The 19,008-nt window shown below is 39.8% G+C and overlaps 2 protein-coding genes across 2 annotated transcripts in view; one reads left to right on the top strand and one right to left on the bottom strand.

Annotated features, from left to right (window-relative positions):
- Nucleotides 1–13,275: 13,275 nt before the first annotated feature.
- C4H1orf74 (chromosome 4 C1orf74 homolog) lies at nucleotides 13,276–16,547 on the top strand. The gene is made up of 2 exons (XM_044674547.1): nucleotides 13,276–13,373; nucleotides 15,563–16,547. The coding sequence occupies exon 2, from the start codon at nucleotides 15,660–15,662 to the stop codon at nucleotides 16,455–16,457; it is 798 nt and encodes a 265-aa protein (XP_044530482.1). The 5' UTR covers nucleotides 13,276–13,373; nucleotides 15,563–15,659; the 3' UTR covers nucleotides 16,458–16,547.
- A 687-nt stretch (nucleotides 16,548–17,234) lies between these two features.
- Nucleotides 17,235–19,008, bottom strand: part of TRAF3IP3 (TRAF3 interacting protein 3) — a 45,280-nt gene continuing 43,506 nt past the window's right edge. Inside the window, exons 14-15 of the mRNA XM_044671805.1 lie at nucleotides 18,475–18,588; nucleotides 17,235–17,438 (exon numbers count right to left, since the gene is read on the bottom strand). Of these exons, the coding sequence (XP_044527740.1) occupies nucleotides 17,346–17,438; nucleotides 18,475–18,588 (207 nt within the window). The 3' untranslated portion in view covers nucleotides 17,235–17,345. The remainder of the gene's footprint in view (nucleotides 17,439–18,474; nucleotides 18,589–19,008) is intronic.

The raw sequence follows: 19,008 nt of genomic DNA, 5'->3' as shown, positions 1-19,008 counted from the left end.
GGAAAGCTGGAATGTTGATGGTTTCCTGGTGAGAGCAGTCTGGTGATGATTTGGATTGCATGTGGATATATGCCAGTACCTATTTTTATGAAAAGTATTTAATGTCAAACAGAGTGTTTTATATTTGATCCTAGAGACAATAGGGAGCCACTGGAGTTTAATGAGGAGGGCAAGGTGATATGGTTAGACCTATGATTTAGAAAAATCACTTTTGCAACTGACTGGGAAATGGATTTGTATGGGGAGAAACCTAAGGGAAGGAAATGAGCTAGAAGACTATTGCAGTAATACAGTATTGGAGCAATGAGGGCCCAAGGATGGGTTGCTGTGTGATTGTAAGAAAAGGGTTGCATTCAAAGGATATTGTGATAGGAGAAACAAGATTTGGCATATGAGAGAGTGAGTGAAGAGTGGGAGGCCAAGAATGACATCAAGGTTGAGAGTTTGGGTGATTTGGGGGGGGATACTCTTATCCGGCTTTCTAAATAGAGAAGTTTGGAAGTAGGGACAGTTTGGGGGAGGAGTCTTGTTTTGGACGTTGATCTCGAGACACCTTCAAGACGTTCAGTTTGAGATGACCAAAAAGGAGCTGGATGTTGAAAGACTGGAACTAGAGAACAGGATTGGATAGATTCATCTGACAGTAATCTGCACAGAGATAATAAATGAACCCATGGGAACTGATGAAATCAAGCAAGATAATGGAGTGAGAAAAGAGAAGAGGACCCAGACTATATTAGAGGGTGTAACCCCCAAGAACCAGCAAAGGTGACTGAGAAAGGAATGATCAGACAAATGGGAAGAGAACTAGGAGAGAACAGTGCCATGAAAACTCAGCGAGGAGAGAGTATCCAGAAGTAGAAAGTGATTGGAAGTATTAAATGCTATAGGGAGACCAAAGAGGATCAGAATGGAGGTAAAAGCCACTAGATGTGGCTTTAAGATAGCAGGGATAATTTTGGAGAGGGCATTTTCAGTTGAATTATGAGGTAAGAGGGGACACATTCTAGATGGCTTTCCCAGGTTGTTTAGGTGAAAGGGGGAAGAGATAGAGAATGATTGCAGGGATAGTTGGATCAAGTGGTGGTTGTAATGATGGAAAAGATACGATCATGTGTAGACAGCAGGGAATATAGAGAGATTGAAGATAAGAGAGTGAGGATGATAACATTTCTCCATTTGTTAGAGGAATCTGAAGTGACTGAATCAAGGATATATGTAGAAGAGTCTGCTTTGGCAAGGAGAAGAACCTCCTCTTCATCTAAGCCTGGATGAAGGTAGAGATAATATGGAAGATGCCCAAGTGGTGTGAGATGAAGAGGATAGAGATTAAACTCTTAAAAATCTTAACTTTTTTCAATGAAGTAGGAAGCTAAGTCCTTCCCTGAGAGGATGGGGAAGGGGTGTGGTGGGAGGCTTTTGGAAAAGGAGAAGGTTTGGAATAACCACTGTGGAGAGAGATATTGAATCAAAGAGGAATTGAATGTTTACCCAACAGCATCAAAGGTCCAGTTGAGGGTTCTTGCCATTTTTTTTTAAAGCTTTTACAAAGGGATATTTACTAAGAAGACTTAGCAAGAATAGAAGTACCTGGGGCAGCTAGGTCACTCAGTGGATTAAGAGCCAGGCCTGAATATGGGCAGACCTAGATTCAAATGTGGCCTCAGACACTTCCTGTGTGATTCTGAACAAGTCACTTAACCCCAGTTACCTAGTCCTTACATTGTTCTGCCTTGAAATTGATACTTAGTATTGATCCTAAGACAGAAGGTAAGGGTTTAAAAATAAATAAATAAAAGTACTGTTCTAACATGTCACTAAATTAGGGGGGAGCACATTCCACCATAAATAGAGTTTGGGAGAAGGGGAATTCCACCAAATTTTATTTTCAAATATGGCATGTTAGCAGCGAATGAGTTATTATTGAACCTTCTTGGTTTTTATCCACTGCCATCCTGGGACGAGCAAATTATTTTCAGCTTTATTCTTTATTGGGCTCTGCCTAAAAATCTGGTTATGGACTCCTGCTCCCAAGCCTTTGGCTACTCACTCCCTTGACCTTTCAAAGTTCAAAAGGACAACACAGTATGATATTCCTTCACCCAAGAGCAAGAAAGAAAAAACACAGAAGAGGCAAAGAATAGAATCTTGTGTTCATTAGTTACTTTTTGGCCTAGATGGTAGAGCTCAAGGTGCCTCCCCACTCCCAGGCTTCCAGGATCAATTCTCATTCAAACCAGCTTGACAAGAAAAGAGCCCTGTTGAGATTAGATAACATAAATTTGCAGTGGGCCTAGTCAGCTGGGTTTTATGATTTCTTCTAGCTCCAATGAGCAGTATATGAATAGGGTGAATGGAGACTGTTGGTGGAAGCAGTCTGGGGTTGATACTTGGCAAAGCTTGATGATAGTAAAAGGGGCAAGGTAATCAAGGGTAGGAGATGAGAGTTGACATGGTTAACCAAAAAGTCCAGATAGAGAAGGAAGATGAGTGTAACCAGTGCAGGGTTAATAGCTTGGGAAAGATCTGGAAGGAATGGAGGTCATGGCAGGGATGAAGAACAGGGTTAGGGGTCATAAGACACAAGGAAAGATGGAATAATAATAATAGATTATGATCAGATAAAACAACCTTTGAGTTCGTAAATATGGAAGTGCAGCATTTGTTGGTCAAGTGTAGGACCTTTTTGGTGTAGTTGAGGTGAAGTAAAAGAATAGATCATTTAGGAAATGAATAGATTGGGAAACTAAGATGTTAGAATACTTGAGGGAGTATCAATATGTAGTGTATTGATATATGCATGTTGAAATTTCTTTAATATTAGGGCAAGCAGTGGGCAGAAGAGAAAGATTGAGCCTTCCATTGAAATTCATTGAAGAAGGAAGGAGAAAGTCACAGAGGTCATTAGATAACAGACACCTGGATCTAGATAAAATAATAAATTGGGGTAGAATGAATCACAAAGGAGGAGAGATTATTTGGTGAAGGTGGTCAAGGCAGAGTCTAGAAGTAGTAATGAGAAATAAGGAAGATTCCTCACATCCATTGGGAGTTAGGGGAATGATATGAGAGAAAAGGTATAGGTGATGAGGGAAAGTGTCGTCAGGAGGAAGCTCCATCTCATTAAGAGCTAGAAAATGATAGAGGTGAAAAAGAGGTCTGAGATGAAAGGAAGTTTATTCATTATGGAGCAGGCACTGCACAGTGGATAGAAGTAGGAAGATGTGGAGTGGTGTCTTGAAGATGCATTGAGGTGAGTTGAGGTGGACTGGCATGAGGAAGCAATGAGTAGAGAAGGAAGAACAGCTTGTACATTGGCCAGTGGGAATTCAGGATCACAGGAATGGGGTGTGAATATGCTAACCATTGAGTAGTGAGTTTAGGCAGAGTACTTGGAGAGAAATTTTAATAATCTTGAAGCGCAAGATTAAAAGTCCTCCTTTAAGATTTATCTTCCTAACTGATGGAGGTATACTATTCTGAAGGACCCAAGGAGTGCTGCCACATTGCAGGCAGGAATGGAAGAAGTATGGAAAATTGAGGTATGGGAGCCCAGGCAGGAGGCCAGGGTGCCTTGCCTGTCTGGGTGTAGACCTTGGGGATGAAGTGAGGCAAGAGATAGAAGAGGTCTTATTCAAAGTGGGCATCCCAATGCTTAGAATACTTGGGGCTGTGGCCTGCCCCACATTTATAATGAAAGATAAGATCCAGGTAGTGGCTAGGCTTCTGAGGGTCTTCCCATTAGAGTTTGTGTTCTGATGCAGCTGGAAATTGCTCTAGCTCTGGGCCTGATGAGAGGATGTCACCAGTATTCTGGTAGCTGACAAGTGGGAGCCTTGGGAGCCTACTCCTCCATAATCTACCACCATATGTGCCTACTGCCTTCCTCTAACAGAGCCTGACTCTTTCCCCTTACTATTAGGGTCTTCACAAAGAGCAGAAAATCAGACCCATATGTGGGGACATGTGGGGGAAGGAGTGGGAAAAAGAGGAGAAAAGAGTTGGAGTGAATTCATTGAATTAATTTCCCTGTGAATTTTTATTAGAATCGTATCTGTATAATGTAATTCTTGCCTTGATGATTGTATGACTATTGGCAGATTAATCTGGGGTATATGGGTGTTCCAAGGAGGACTAGCACCTCTTGGATGAGGGCTTTCCAACCCCTTTTCAGGGCTGCTTAATACCTTTGATGTCTACCTAGCACTCAGCTTTTATCTGTGGTTCCAGGAAGCTATAACATGTACAGCAGCCAAATTCTGGGAAAATCTGCTATGCATATGGGTGAACCCAGTTTGAGGGTAACTAATATGCCTCAAACACCTCAGTGTCTTAGAGAGGCTACCTACTACAAGCATGTGAAGACTTTGCCTTGTGGAATGGGCACACAAGAATAATTTATTCCAATAGCCTTGAAAGCAGTGGAAACAAGCAATGTGGACCACTTAGAGCTTGGTCAGACATCAAAGATCCACTATCCTGGGCCATCACCAGTCGTCCTGATTTTTATCTTGCTTCTAGATTTGGACATCTATGGAAGAGAAAGTGAGGCTGATGATTTCATGCAACTCTGCCTCACTTAAATCAAATTCATGCATAAGTCAATATGTCACTCATGATGTCATCGGTCCTCTTCCAAAACAAAGGATGAACAACTTATTCTCTCAAAGCCTAATTTTCCTCATCTGTCAAATGGGGGGGATAATATCTAAGGCAACTACTTCCCAGAGTTATGGTGAGCCTCAAATGAGAAACTATATGTAAAATACTTTGAAAATTATATAAAAATTGGTTATCTATAGAGGTTTAAATAATTTGAGCTGGTATGGTATGCCATGGAACATTATTCTCTGCAAGTGCCCCTAAACACCAATCTTTAGTACGTGACTGGAATTGGAAATGTAAAGAAAGGTTGGAGTCCTGCATGAGTGATTTTATGTAGCCTTAACTAGATAAAACTAGAATAGTTTCCTCCTTTTGTGTTTTTTGGCAATATTGGGAATTTTCTGCGCCTTTTGAAAACATCAGTTTTTGACTCAGAAACTGATGTTTTCAAAAGGCGCAGAAAAGTTTTCTTTCCCTTCCTTGACTCTCTAGTTTCCAAGTCCTTCTAAGCCAAATCAGTGGTGACTAATGACAGATTATACTCCAAAGATATTATATCCCAACAAATTATATCTCAACTCCAAAGCTTAATACTTCCATTTTCTTCTGTTTCTTCTGCTCATGGATGGAATCTGAAAGAGCTTTTGTAAGATCTATCAATTAGTTGACAAACATTTAAGTGCTTACTATGTCCTAAACACAGAGGATACAAAAACAGTGAAAACAAACAAACAAAAAACAAAATAAAAGGAAAAAAGTCTTTGTCCCCAAAAAACTTACATTTAAATGGGGAAGACAACATGTAAATAAATAGGTATACACAACCTGCAAACAATGAATAGTAATCACAAAGGGGAAAGCCAACTGCTTCATTTTATTTTACCTTTACCTTTTTTTTTTTTAAGTTCAGTGCACAAGACACTCAACCAAACCACATAGCAAATCATAAATAAAAGATCCCTTTCACTGCCTACAGGATATACTCACTCATAGGTTACCCTACCAACTGTTGTTAAGTGTAAACACAGGTAAATGAGGAAAAGATAGCATGTGTGTCTGGGGCAGCTGCAGTGTTGCTAGCATCCTCTGGTGACATTAACAAGCTGCTGGCAGCTGGATGTCCAGCCATCCTTTGGGGTCACTCTGGTTTGGCCCTTCCTTGTGTCTCTGCTGGACGTCTCTGCTGCTCTTTGCTGCCCTCTACTGTGGTGCAGTTGCAGGGAAGTCTTTCCCTTGGGAAGGGGTGTTAACTTCTTTGAGTCTCCATCACACCTGGGCATCTGTTTGGTTAAATCAACAAAAGCCAGAAGAAGTCCTGAGGCTAGGGTTTATCTTTTAATTTTCTTTATTTTTATTTTTTATTACCTCTTCTTGAGCAGTTGTTTAGTCTCTGACCCCAGGCAACTATCTGACTTGGAACACTTTCATTTTTAGAGCTGAGGAAATGGATAACAAAGGTAATCCACTTATTACTCAGTGTTATACAAGTGTCAAGGATTTGAAGCTAGGTCACCAATTTTTTTTAAACCCTTACCTTCTGTCTTAGAATCAATATTATATTGTGTATTGGTTCCAAGGCAGAAGTAGTAAGGGCTAGGCAATGGAAGTTAAGTGACTTACCCAGGTTCACATAGCTACGAAGTGTCTGAGGTCAGATTTGTACTTAGGACCTCCTGTCTCTAGACCTGACTCTCTCTATCCACTGAGCCACCCAGCTGCCTGCTAGTTCACCAATTTCAAGGCCAATGACCTTCATACTCTATCTCATATATTCTGAATATCTTAGAAAGCTACTTTTTTTTTGCATCATTAAACAGTTTACAATAAAGACAGACACATGCAAACACTCATTGCCTCTACAGTTTTAAGACATAGGTCCTCGCTTCATATTCTAATCTTCAATTTTTAGTCCTCCTGGGTTTTCCACAAATAGGCTTGTTTACTCAAAAAACAATTTTTAGGTATCTTTTGTATACAAAGAACTTCTAGGTGCTTAGGAGAAGGATCAGTTACTACCTGTTGGATAAAAGACTAGATGGGTAGGTGGCTTGGCACCAAAAATTCTTTACTATCTGGCTCTTTGCTTCTACTCTTATTTCTCTTTATTCATTCTATGATCCAGGTAAACTGGTCTTCTTGCTGTTCCCTAAACACAATGTGGCCCAAATGTGATGAGATGACTTTTTTTTAAAAACCCTTATCTTCCATCTTAGAATCAATACTATATTGGTTTCAAGGCAAAATAGTTGTAAGATCTAGGCAACGGAAGTGACTTGCAGGGAGTCACATAGCTGGGAAATTTTTAAAAGTTAAATTTGAACCCAGGATCTTTTATCTCTAGGGCTGACTCAAAATCCACTGAGCCACCTACCTCCCCCTGAGGCTACTCATTCTTAATCCCTGGGCTGGCTCATCCATCTAACCTGAATTTTTGTCTGCAGGTCTTGGGGCTCTGGAGAGTGACCACTGAAAATCTGTGACTCAAACTTTCTTAGGGGAACTTTGTTAACAAGGGGGTACAGAAGGTGAAAGGGTATTAGGTAAATTCATGGTACTCTCAGCTCAAGCTCCTAAGCCTCCATCAATGTATTTCTCATTTATACAAAATCAGTCATCCACAATGACAACACCGTTAACCTTTACTTAAATGATAATGTAAAAGCAAGGATAATTGTACTATTACATTTGTTCAATATAATACACATGTAGGAATAATCAAAACAACACAGTCCACCCAATAACCTGGGTCACACTGTCCCACTAATATGCACATTGTCCATGGAAGAGAATGGGCACACCCTTATTGAAATCTATGAATATGGTATATGAATACATACTCTTGTACCTTAGCACAACTCACAACTATGGAGTACAGACCTTTTCTGAACAATATGTGCTAGATAAAGCTGTTTTTCCACTAAATGCACTTGTTTTGGTTTTCAACATTTCACTCTGTTGAGCAAATATGACTATCTCCTGCACTAAAGTTGAAGAAGCAGTATGTGGTAGAAGGAATATCCTAATCCTTGCCCTGATTTTTCCTTAAATGGTAAAAGGTGGTGTAGAGGGTAAGAGTGTTAGCCTTGGAGTCAGGAAGAACTGAGCTCAATCTCTCCTCTGACTCTTCCAAGCTGTGTCACCCTGGGCAAGTCCCTTATTCTTTCTTAGGCTCAGTTTCCTTAAGTGTAAAATAGAGATAATAATAGTATCTGCTTCATAAGGTTGTTTGCGAGCCTCACATGAAATAACATTTGTTATCTCAAAGTAACAGCACTTTGTAAACTGTAAGTCATCATATAAATATTCTAGCCATTATTGTTGCTTTTTATCATTGCTGTTTATCCAAGTACAAAACAGTCACAAAGGAGTTCCTTGAGAGCCAAGTGGCAAATAGACACTAAAGAAAGAAGTAAGTTCTGAAAAGGGCCTGGCAAGCCCTCACATGAAAAGTGCTAGTTCTCTCTGCATACTCTATTCCAGCATTGGCAAAGTATTGGCACGTGTGCTGGTCCGGCACAGGTGTGTGTGGGAGCTGCTCCATTCCCCCTCTTCCCAGCACCCAAGGACATTTTTTGCATGCCTTGCCTCTCTGTCCAGTTGCCCAGAGCGAGCACTTCCTCCCTCCACTTTTTGGGGTAATGTGAGGGGCTCACAGGCAGCTTGAAATTGCAGTTTGGGCACATGAACTTGAAAACGTTCGTTAACACTGCCCTATACACTCTGCATGGCACATAATAAGCATCGACCAAAGGCTTGCTGACTTGGCTCAACTATTCATAATTTCTGAATTTGTTCTAAATAAAATTTTTGATAACTTGAGGATCATTCAACTGTTCCCTCTTAAGATTTGAATAGGTTATTGTTTTCATCACTTATTTCATGTGACCTAGGCTTGGGCATATATTTATCATTTTAACTTGACTTGGAGCTAAGGGGTCTCATTGATGAATATTGACCAAAAGAAAAAAAAGCATCATCAAGTCCATTCTTCTAACTGGTGATATCTATATCCATTTTTGGTAATAAATAGTACCAAAGCATAAGGAAAGTATTCATGTCTTCAGTCCATTTCATGCACATTTGTGGTTTGCTCACTTTAGTGCCATCTGTCCTGAAGCAACTATTCACAAAGGAAAGTGCTAAAATTAGTAGTAGCTCATTTTCTGGTTCATTGTCTTTGTACAGGTTATTTCTGTTTGGAAAACATTTTCTTTCTCATTTCTGCCTCTTGGAATCCTTAGTTTCTTTAAAGAACCAGCTTACCGACCACATTCTCTGTGAGGCCCTACTTGTCTCTCTCCTTCCTCAAATTGCTTTGTATTTATTTACTTACTTACCTAATTACTATGGATTGTATGTTCCAATAGAATATAAATTCTTTGAAGACAGTCTGAAACATATATATTTTACCCATTTGTATCCTTTTGTATTGTCAGCTTCGATCACACTGTCTTGCTCATAGTTGGTGCTTAATTAATGCTTGTTAAAACAAATTGAATAGATCATGGATTCTAGTGAGGGTTTAAAAAAAAACCTCATTGCTTTCCTTTTCAAAGTCATCTCCTATGTGTGACTGAGGCAGCAGAAACAGCTGTGTCTTAGTACTAATTGTGTACTAATGACTCTGGGACAATTGAGGTTGGTGAGTACAACAATAATCAGCAATAAGTTTAAGATCTTATATGTGTTTGTATTTTTTCCCCAATTACATGTAGAGGTAATTTTTAACATTTGTTTTCTGACATTTTCCCATCCAAATTCTTTCCCTCCCTTTCTTCTCCCCTCCCTGAGATGGCAAACAATGTGATCTAAGTAATACAATAATAATAGTATCTGCTTCATAAGGTTGTTTGTGAGCCTCACATGAAATAACATTTATTATCTCAAAGTAACAGCACTTTGTAAACTGTAAGTCATCATATAAATATTCTAGCCATTATTGTTACTATTTATCATTGCTGTTTATCCAAGTATCATGAAATACATATTTCCCTATTCATCATGTATCAACACTAAATTTAAGCAATCTTTTTAGTCTCCTTCCAAAAACAGAACATAAGCTCCTTAATGGCAGGAGGATTTTTTTCAGCTCCCTTGTATTCTCAGCTCCCTTGAACATATGTGTGTGTGTGTGTGTGTGTGTGTGTGTGTGTGTAAGAATATTACTTAGCTCAAATGATAAAATTGTATACCCTGGTACCTTAAACAGGTGGGAATACAGCTCAATTGAATCATATTGATTAAGTGCATTCCAATTAAGTGTGCAAAGATCTTGACCAATTTAGATATCTCCAGCCATTTGGATAAATTGGAAGTGATAATGCATGAAGAAAGCCTTCAGTTTGGCTAAGGAAACTTCATTATGCTTTGGGAGCTTTTACAAAATATCAGGGCAGTTTGACCAGAGTGAAATTAGAGAACAAAAAGATGAGACAAGAAAGAGTCACTAGTAGGAAGAAATCTTTTTTGGGGTGAGAGGAAAGCATCTTAGCCAGAGAAGGACCTTGTGAATGTTGGAGGTCTGAAGGAATTTCCATTTTCCCATGAGTATCCTTGTTAGAATTGTCATCAGTTTCTGCATTGAAAGCCAAGGACACACTGGACAAAGATTTGCAACTCCATTACAAGCCCAGAAAAGAAAACACATCATGTCTAAGTGGAACTTTTTGGGCACCCCATGAAAGCCAGTAAAGAACCAATCAGCAGCCAGGAGTTGCATTACCTTTTTGCCACATGTTCTTTAATTGTGAATCCACTCCTCTTTGGATTGTATGTACTTGAGGGAGAGTGTGCCACAGACTTTTTTTTTTTAAACCCTTACCTTAGAATCAATATTATGTATTGGTTGCAAGCAGAAGAGTGGCAAAAGGCTAGGCAATGGGGGTTAAGTGACTTGCCCAGGGTCACACAGCTAGGAAGTGTCTGAGGACAGATTTTCAAAAAGGAATTCCTGTTTCTAGGTCTGACTCTCAATCCACTGAGCCACCCAGTTGTCATGACTTTTGGGGACATGTTTTGTACCAAATTGTTCTTATAATACCACTTTAGCAAATATCTTTTTCTACATGCAATTAAGTCTGGTTGATGACTTGTTATAAATAATCATAGTAGAAAACTCATCAATAGAGACTAGTGAGTAATAACATTAAGAAGACTGTCTCCCCCCCCCAAAAAAAAACAGTCTTAAGAGCTACCCCCTAGAACCTCAGGGGACATAGTAATCTCGTGCTCAGGGGACGTGACTCATCTGAGAGCAAGTGGGACTTGGGATAGTCACTCCTAAGTATGGGATACACATGAACACACACATACCTGTGGATACACACATCACACACATTTATATGTATTTTCTGGTTTGGCTCTTTTCCATCCTAAGTATGGGGGAAACTTCCACTGTTACAAATTGGCCATTTGTATGTAATTTATCATTTTAAAGTAGGAGATCTTAACCTTTTTTATGTATGGGTCATGGACCCCTTTTCAGAATGTTTTTAAATGCACAAAATTAAATATGTAGAATTATAAGGGTATACATTTTCAATCAACCTATTAAAAAATTCCTCAAAATAAATTCACTGGACCCAATTAAAAAAAAAAAAACTCCTTAGAGAGTTGTCTGAAGTGTTAAGGAATTTGCCTAGGGTCCCATAGCTAATTGATGTCAGAAGCAAAACTTCAGCCCATGCCTTTTTCTTTTTTCTTTTTCTTTTTTTTTTTTTTAAAACCTTTACCTTCTGTCTTGGAGAAGGCAGAAGAGTAGTAAGGGTAGGCAATGGGGGTCAAGCCCAGGGTCACATGGCTGGGAAGTGTCTGAGGCCAGATTTGAACCTAGGACCTCCCATTTCTAGGCTTGCCTCTCAATCCACTGAGCTACCCAGCTGCCCCAGCCCGTGCCTTCTTGCTTCTATTGCCTATCCTCTGTGCACTCTATGTGTTCCTGTTCCCTCCAACCCCCAAAACTTAATAAAGTTCAGTGGCTCCATATCACCTCCAGGACCAAACATAAAATCCTTGTTTGGCACTCATATCTTACCCTTTCTCCATACACCTTTTCAGTCATACATCTTACCTTGCTTTTCAATATAATGACATTGGCCTCCTTGCTGTTCCTGAACTATGCCACTCCATCTCCTGCCTGGCCATTTTCATTGGCCGTGTCTGTCATCCCTAGAACTCTTTCCTTTATCCCAGCCTCTTGGCTTCCCTCAAGTCTCAACTAAAATCCTACCTTCTACAGGAAGCCTTTCCTGATCTCCCTTAATTCTAGTCTTTTCTTTGTTAATTATAGTTATAATTCCTATTTATATTGTCTTGTGCTGCTTTATTTAAACTTATCTTGTTCTAATATAATTGTTTTCATGTTGTCTCCCCCATTAAACTGTGAGCTCCTTGAAAATAGGGATTGACTTTTATCTTTCATATAAATATTTTGGCAGTTAGGTGGTACAGTAAATAGAGTCTTGGACCTGAATCTGTGTTCAAATTCAGCCTCAGATACTTAATGTTTGACCCTGCACAAATCACTTTATCTGTTTGCCTCAGTTTCCTCCTCTGAAAAGTGGGGATAATAATATCACCTACTTCCCAGGGTTGTTGTGAAGATCAAATGAGAAAACTGTAAACTACTTAGTACAGTACCTGCTCCTGAGTGCTACATAAATGTTAGCTATTTAACATGGAAATGTTTTACATGACTTCACATGTATAATTAATATCGTATTGCTTGATATCATATTGCTTACCTTCTCAGTAGATAGGGGAAAGGAATTTAAAAATTTTTAAAAAGGAATGTTAAAAATGGATAATACAAGTAACAAAAATCCTTACCTTTAGTCTTAAAATCAATACCTTATATTGGTTCCAAGGCAAAAGGGTGGTAAGGGTTAGGCAATGGGGATTTAAGTGACTTGTCCAAGGTCACATAGCTAGTAAGTGTCTGAGGCCACTTTTATTTTATATCCAAGACCTATCTATCTCTAAACCTGGCTCTCAATCTACTGAACCACTTCGCTGCCCCCAAATAATGTTTAAAAAGGCAGAAAAAATATTATTTAGTGTTATTAGTACCAAATTATTAGTACCAAAATTTCCTCCAAATCAAGTCATTATTGCCAATTTAATGCAAACTGTGTCCTTTCTGCCTTATAAAATGGGAAAACCAGACTCTTGGAATAAAATAATAATATAAACTAGCTTTTATGTAGATTTGCAAAGCGGCTTATAAATATTAAATTTGCAATTTGTACAAATATTAAATTATATATCCATAGACATACCCCTCCAAAAGAGAGGAAAAAAAAGCCTAAATACCCTATAGGAATGTGTAAAAAAAAAAAAAAAAGATTAATTTCTTAAGCGTTTCATTAAAAAACATTCATTTGTAAGAAAAAAAAACGAGGGGGGAAAAGCGGTTTGTGATCACATCTAGCAGTACACACAGAAATTGCAATAACGTCAACCTCAGGGCGGAGACCAGCACCGGGCCAGGGAGGAAGGGGTGGGACCACGCGGCTATCCTTACTTCCGGTGAGGCGGGTTGGATGCTCCGGGATCGGGTGTGTGAAGAAGTGTGAGAAGAGGGCGGGGGAGCCGTGGTTGCCCGCGTTTTAGCTTGCGTGCGCAGGCGTTCCGTAGGACTCGGACCCTCTCCGCTGAGCCTCGGGAGTCTAGTCTTCGAGACCGGAAGCGGAGACGGGGAGTCGGGCTGGAAGTGGAGCAGGGCGGGAGCACAAAAGCACCCTTCGTTCCAGGTCCCTGGTATTCCATAGGTTAGGTTGCTTCCTACTTATTCATAGTTTACAAATGAATACATATAATCAGTTTTCTCTTGACCCCCGATTTAGATCTGAGTTTTTATCCGGGAGAGGGGATTTTGGGTGTAGTGAATGTAGAGCTGGTTTTGTAATCTAGAAGATCCGAGACCTAGAATTTCCGACATCTTGGTCACTCGTTGTGACCCTTGACCAAAGCACTTTGCAATTTCCTCAAGACCACTCTGAAACCAGTAATGACAGAGAAAGGGCTAAACTGCATGACTTGAGGAAGAATTATACTAACTAGGCACTCCCTATAGCACTGAAAGCCCACGGCTAGTATCTTAAAAAAAAAAAATTTTTTTTAAGGTCACAGTAAAAGAAAAGGGTGACTGGGATTTAGTGTGTTTTGGAAATTTAGCTTGGGATGATAGGATAGGCCCAAGTAGAGGGTTTATGGCAGCTGAAGGGTTTCAGAAAAAGATCTGTCCTTTTCATTCTGTACTCTGGGTACAGATTGAAGCATATATTTTTTTTTTTCACTTTCTTTATCTAACTTTCTTGTTTCCATAAAGGGTAGTGCCTTTTTTCTTTCTTGCCACTCAACCTAGTTTTTTCATTACTACTGCCATAGTGTTTCTAGCATTTATTTTTCTCTAATCATATGGCCACCGCCATGTCTAGACAAGTGCAACATCTTTAATAGGTCTCTGCATCTAGTTTCTCTCCTTTTAAATGGGCTCTCTACTCTGAATGTGACAAAAACTTCATTGTTTATCGCAGTTCACCTTGTTCGTTTTGATTCCACCTTTTTTTGCCAAGATTTTTATTTTTTATTTTTTACATTTATTTTGAAATTTTAGTTTTGAATTCTCTCCCTTTCAGCCTCTCTCCCACCCCTTCAGAAGGCAAGCAACAGGATGCTCAGTATACATATGAAGTCATGCAAATCATTTCTATATTAGTTGTGTTGCAAAAAAAAAAAGTTAGATAAAGAAAGTGAAAAAAATATGCTTCAATCTGTACCCAGAGTTTATCAACTCTCTGGAGGTGGATAGAATATTTCATCATAAGTCCTTTGGAATTATCACTAGTCATTGTACTGATGAGAGTAGCTAAGCCAGGATTATTTGTTGTTACTATGTACAATGTTCTAGTTGTCACTTCCTGGGTTTTTCTGAAACTATTCTCTTTCTCATTTCTTATATAGAATAATAATGTTCCATCACAATCATACACTACATATTTTTTATGTTAATAATTTGATGGGCATCCTCTCAATTTTCCATTCTTTGCCACTACAAGAGCTGCTATAAGAGAGAAAGAGCTGCTATATATTTTGTGTATATAGATCCTTTCCTTTTTTCTTTGATCTATTTGGAATACAGATCTAGTAGTGATACTGTCCTGTTTTTCTCTCTAGACTGATGATACATTTCTCCCTCCTGCTCTCCCCAACTACATATCAGCCCATTTGCCTTTTTCCATCAATAATATTCTATTTTCATTCTCTATTCCTTTGTGTACATGACTTGTCCCCCCTGTCTGGAATGCTCTCCTGTCTCTTGGAATCCCTATCTCCCTTTAAGACCTAGTTCAAGTGTCATGTTTTAAATGAGGTCCTTTCTGATCCTCTGTTTTTAGTACTCTCTTCCTTTCAATATTACTTTGCATTTATTTTGTATATATTTTGTATTCATTTTTCTATATACAAGGTGTACATAGTAGGTACCTGTTAATAAATGCTTATTGAAGAAAAGGGACTTAGGATGTAAGGGTTACATTTGAATTTGTAATAATAGCTAATATTTATATAGCATTTACCGTTTTAGGCACTGTGCTAAGTACTTTACAATTATTATCTTATTTGGCCCTCACAACAACACTGCAAAATAGTTGCTGTTATTATCGGATTTTATAGATGAGAAAACTGAGGCAAACAGAAGTTAAGTGCGTCCAAGATCAAGTGTCTGAGGCTAGGTTTGAACTTATTTTTTCCTGACTCCAAGGCCAGTCAGTGCTCTATCTACTGTGCTACTTAAGGTTGTAATCTTCATTTCTGGATAAATTGAAACATTTGAGAGACTCCAAACTTTGGAACAAGTTGTGATGTCACAGTAAAGAGCTAGATAAAAGAAAGACTGTGTTGAAAAAAGGCTGAATTATGCCATTGATTTTCCATAATTATCTTCTTTTGCTTTCAGGTCCTTCCTCCATTGCCTAAAGTCTGATAAGTTGAATTGTCAGAGCTTGGCCCATGGAAATTATGTCAGGCTATTCCAGATCTTGTTCAAGGCCCTGATGTCAGAAGTGAATCCTCAAGCATTGGTGGCAGTAGCTCAGAAAATCCTGGGTGTAGGGAAAAGAAGGAGTCCACCCCAACCAGTCTGCCTGCACCTAGCTGGAGAGATCAGGGCTGTGGCCAGGGGCCTGAAGCCAGCAGTACTCTATGATTACAATGCTGCAGGGGTTGACCAGGTTCAGAGATATGTGGGAGAGCTACAGAGGCTGGGCCTCTTGCCTCAGGCACTGCACATTCTGGAGTTGGGGGAGAATATCCTGATTGTCAATCCTAGGCAAGTGTGTCAGCAAATACAGCGGGTGCTGCTTAGCTCCATGACCTTTGTGGATATTTCAAGCTTCAGATCTCACCCTGCTCTCTGCCCACTTGAGGAGCTTGGAGACCTGAAGGACCACTTGACTGAGATCATGACCCATTTACAGAACCTGGAGGAGAATCCACTCTTCCCTGTTTCCCATAGTGAGCTCTCTTCTGTTGACTGGAATCTTTGCACAGTGTTTGGGATTCTCTTGGGCTATCCTGTCCCCTATTTTTTCCACCCAGACCAAGGAGACAGCAACTGCTTGTCTTTAATCCCACTGCGTGTGTTTACCATTCGGATCTCATGTTGTTGGCTCACAGGCCTCCCCCAGATACTGCTGTATTCTTTCAGTGTCCCAGAGAGCTTGTATCCAGCCCTGAAAGACATGCTAGACATGTGGGGAGAGGACCTCAGAGCTCGATATGGAACTCAGGGTGATTTTACTGAACTTACCATTTCTTCTGAAGTTGTCACATTGCCTTCAGTGGTACTGTGATTCGGATCCACTACTTATCTACTGGGCTCTCAATAAATGGTGATGACTAGCTGTGTGATCATAGGCAAGTCCCTTAACATCTCTGAATGTGAGTTCTTATCTGTAAAATGGTGTAACAATATTTGCATTTCTATCTCACAAAAGTGATAGTGAGGAAGAATGGGGTGTTATAGTTATAAAATGTGAACACTAAGAGGGGTTCTGTAGGCAGGCACTAAGGCTTTTCTTTGATGTCTATTTCCTGTATAACAGAAAGAGGGCAGAAGGATAAAATAGTGGGGAGTGGGCTATCTCTTATGGGGAGAATGGGTGTTTGGTCCGAGATATTTTGCTCTTTTTTTACAGTGACTGCAAATAACAAACTATGAATTTCCACCCATTGTTCTATTCATTCTTTGGCATGATCTCTGGGACAAAGTAGAATAAAACTATGTTCTTTTCTATGGGATAGCAGCAATATTTCCCCCCATTCCTGCTCCCAGTATTTTTTAGGCTAAACATCTCTAATTCTTTTGACTGAACCTCAATTGGTATGAACCCAAAGCTCTTCACCATCCTAGGATCTTCTGGGCGCTTTCCAGCTCATCAGTGTTCTTAAAATGTGGTTCCCAGAGATGGACATAATACAAAGATTAGTCTGACCATATCTGGTGAAGTTGCTGGTCAAATGTCATCTGTAAGTCAGTAGTACACAGTAGATACCCAAAGATCAAGGTAGTATACAATCTGGTAGAATTTATTGATTTATTCTTTAATTAGCCCCCATAATGGGCCAGGATCTCCCCCCAGGAGCACGAAAAGGAACAAAACAAAAAACTCTTTGAATCTTCTGTCATTTCACTGACTCTCCTCTCAAGGAAATTCTCCTTTCCAGATGTTTCAGGGCATTCAGATCACCCGGGTATCTATGTTGGCCAGAAATGCTGCTAATGCTGTGGCAATCACTACTATCAGCACAGAGAAGCACAGGCCACATCGTCTCTGAAATAGGGAATGAAATGAATTGGTTGGAGTCTGGATCCTCCTCTCTTTTGTTTAGAGGAAAGCATGGCCCCATCCCATTGCCTGACACTTTGCAGTCTGCCTTGAATTTAAAAAGAGAGCCTTGCAGATGACCACCAGCCCACAGGCCTGGGTAGCACCAAGTCATTAGAATGGTCTTGTGACAGATCTCATTGCAGCTATATTTTTTAACTAAAAATTAGTTAAGCAGCATTTACTTATTTTTCCTCATCCAGATTTCCCAGTTCTCTCTTCTTTTAGAGGTTTCCATCTCCTTTTGGTCCCCACTTTCCATGTTATTTGTCTCAGAATATTAATTCATGCCTATTATTGATAGGGACAGAACCTGTGATTTTTTTTTTTTAAACTCTTACCTTCCACCAGAATCAATACTAAGTATTGGTTTCAAGGCAGAAGAGAGGCAAGGGCTAGGCAACTAGGGTTAAGTGACATTCCAGGGTCAAACAGCTAGGAAATATCTTAGGCCACATTTGAACCCAGGACCTCCTCTCTCTAGGCCCGGCTTTCTATCCACTGAGCCACCTACCTGCCCCCAAAGCCTGTGATCTTATTCATAAAGGCAACTAAATTCCTTTGACCAATGCAGGTTGGCACCTTCAATGTAATTTATAACCTTAGAGGGTGACGTAGAACATGGAGGCATTGAGCGACTTTCTCAGTCAGTGGGCCACTAAAAACAAAGTCTAAGTACTGGAACTCAGTTTTTCTTGACTTTAAGGCCAGGAGACATAATGTTTTTCATGCCTGCTGTAAAGTTATCTTTTTTCTCTTTCTGGCTTTATCTAAATGCAGACGAAACAGAAAGGGACAGGCCACCAAGATTTTAAGCTTATTTCCCTCATTCCTGTCTTACTTTTTGGGGGGCATGTGGGAGGGACAGTGAGTCAGACTGGGTAGCTGGCTGATGTGGACTGGTCAGTTTTATCTGCAGTGAGTTAGAATTGGCACCTTTGGTGGGATGCTGAGGTGGGAGAAGGGCCTCCCTCTTACTTACCCTGTGGGGTGGCTTTTGGCCGCGGTTTAGCTCTTCCCGGCACTGCTGCAGCTTGCTGAGGCAGGAAAGGTACTCATCAATCATGCTGTCTAGCTCCAGTTGTAATTCTTCACACTGAGGACAATAATATTGTCAGAGTCATTACTTTCTTTGCCTTCCTCCCATCCATCACAGCGTTTTTAGGCCATGGCCTGGTTCTGATAATATTGAGAACTGATCTAGAGCTTTAAGACCTGTACATCAGACATTACTTTAAGATTTATTATTATTATCATTATTTATTTATTCATTCATCCGCTCATCCACTCCTTTATTTGTTTGTTTGTTTGTCTGCCCATTTATCCACCCACTTATTTATTTATTTATTTATTTGTTTGTTTATTTATTTATTTTTAGGAAACCCTTACCTTCTGTCTTAGAATCAGTACTAGGTATTGATTCTAAGGCAGAAGAGTGGTAAGGGCTAGGCAATGAGGGTTAAGTGACTTGCCCAGGGTCACCCAGCTGGGAAGTATCTGAGGTCAGATTTGAACC

Source organism: Gracilinanus agilis, chromosome 4 (assembly GCF_016433145.1).
Source record: "Gracilinanus agilis isolate LMUSP501 chromosome 4, AgileGrace, whole genome shotgun sequence".
NCBI lineage: Eukaryota > Metazoa > Chordata > Mammalia > Didelphimorphia > Didelphidae > Gracilinanus > Gracilinanus agilis.
This window is presented reverse-complemented; position numbering and strand designations above follow the sequence as displayed.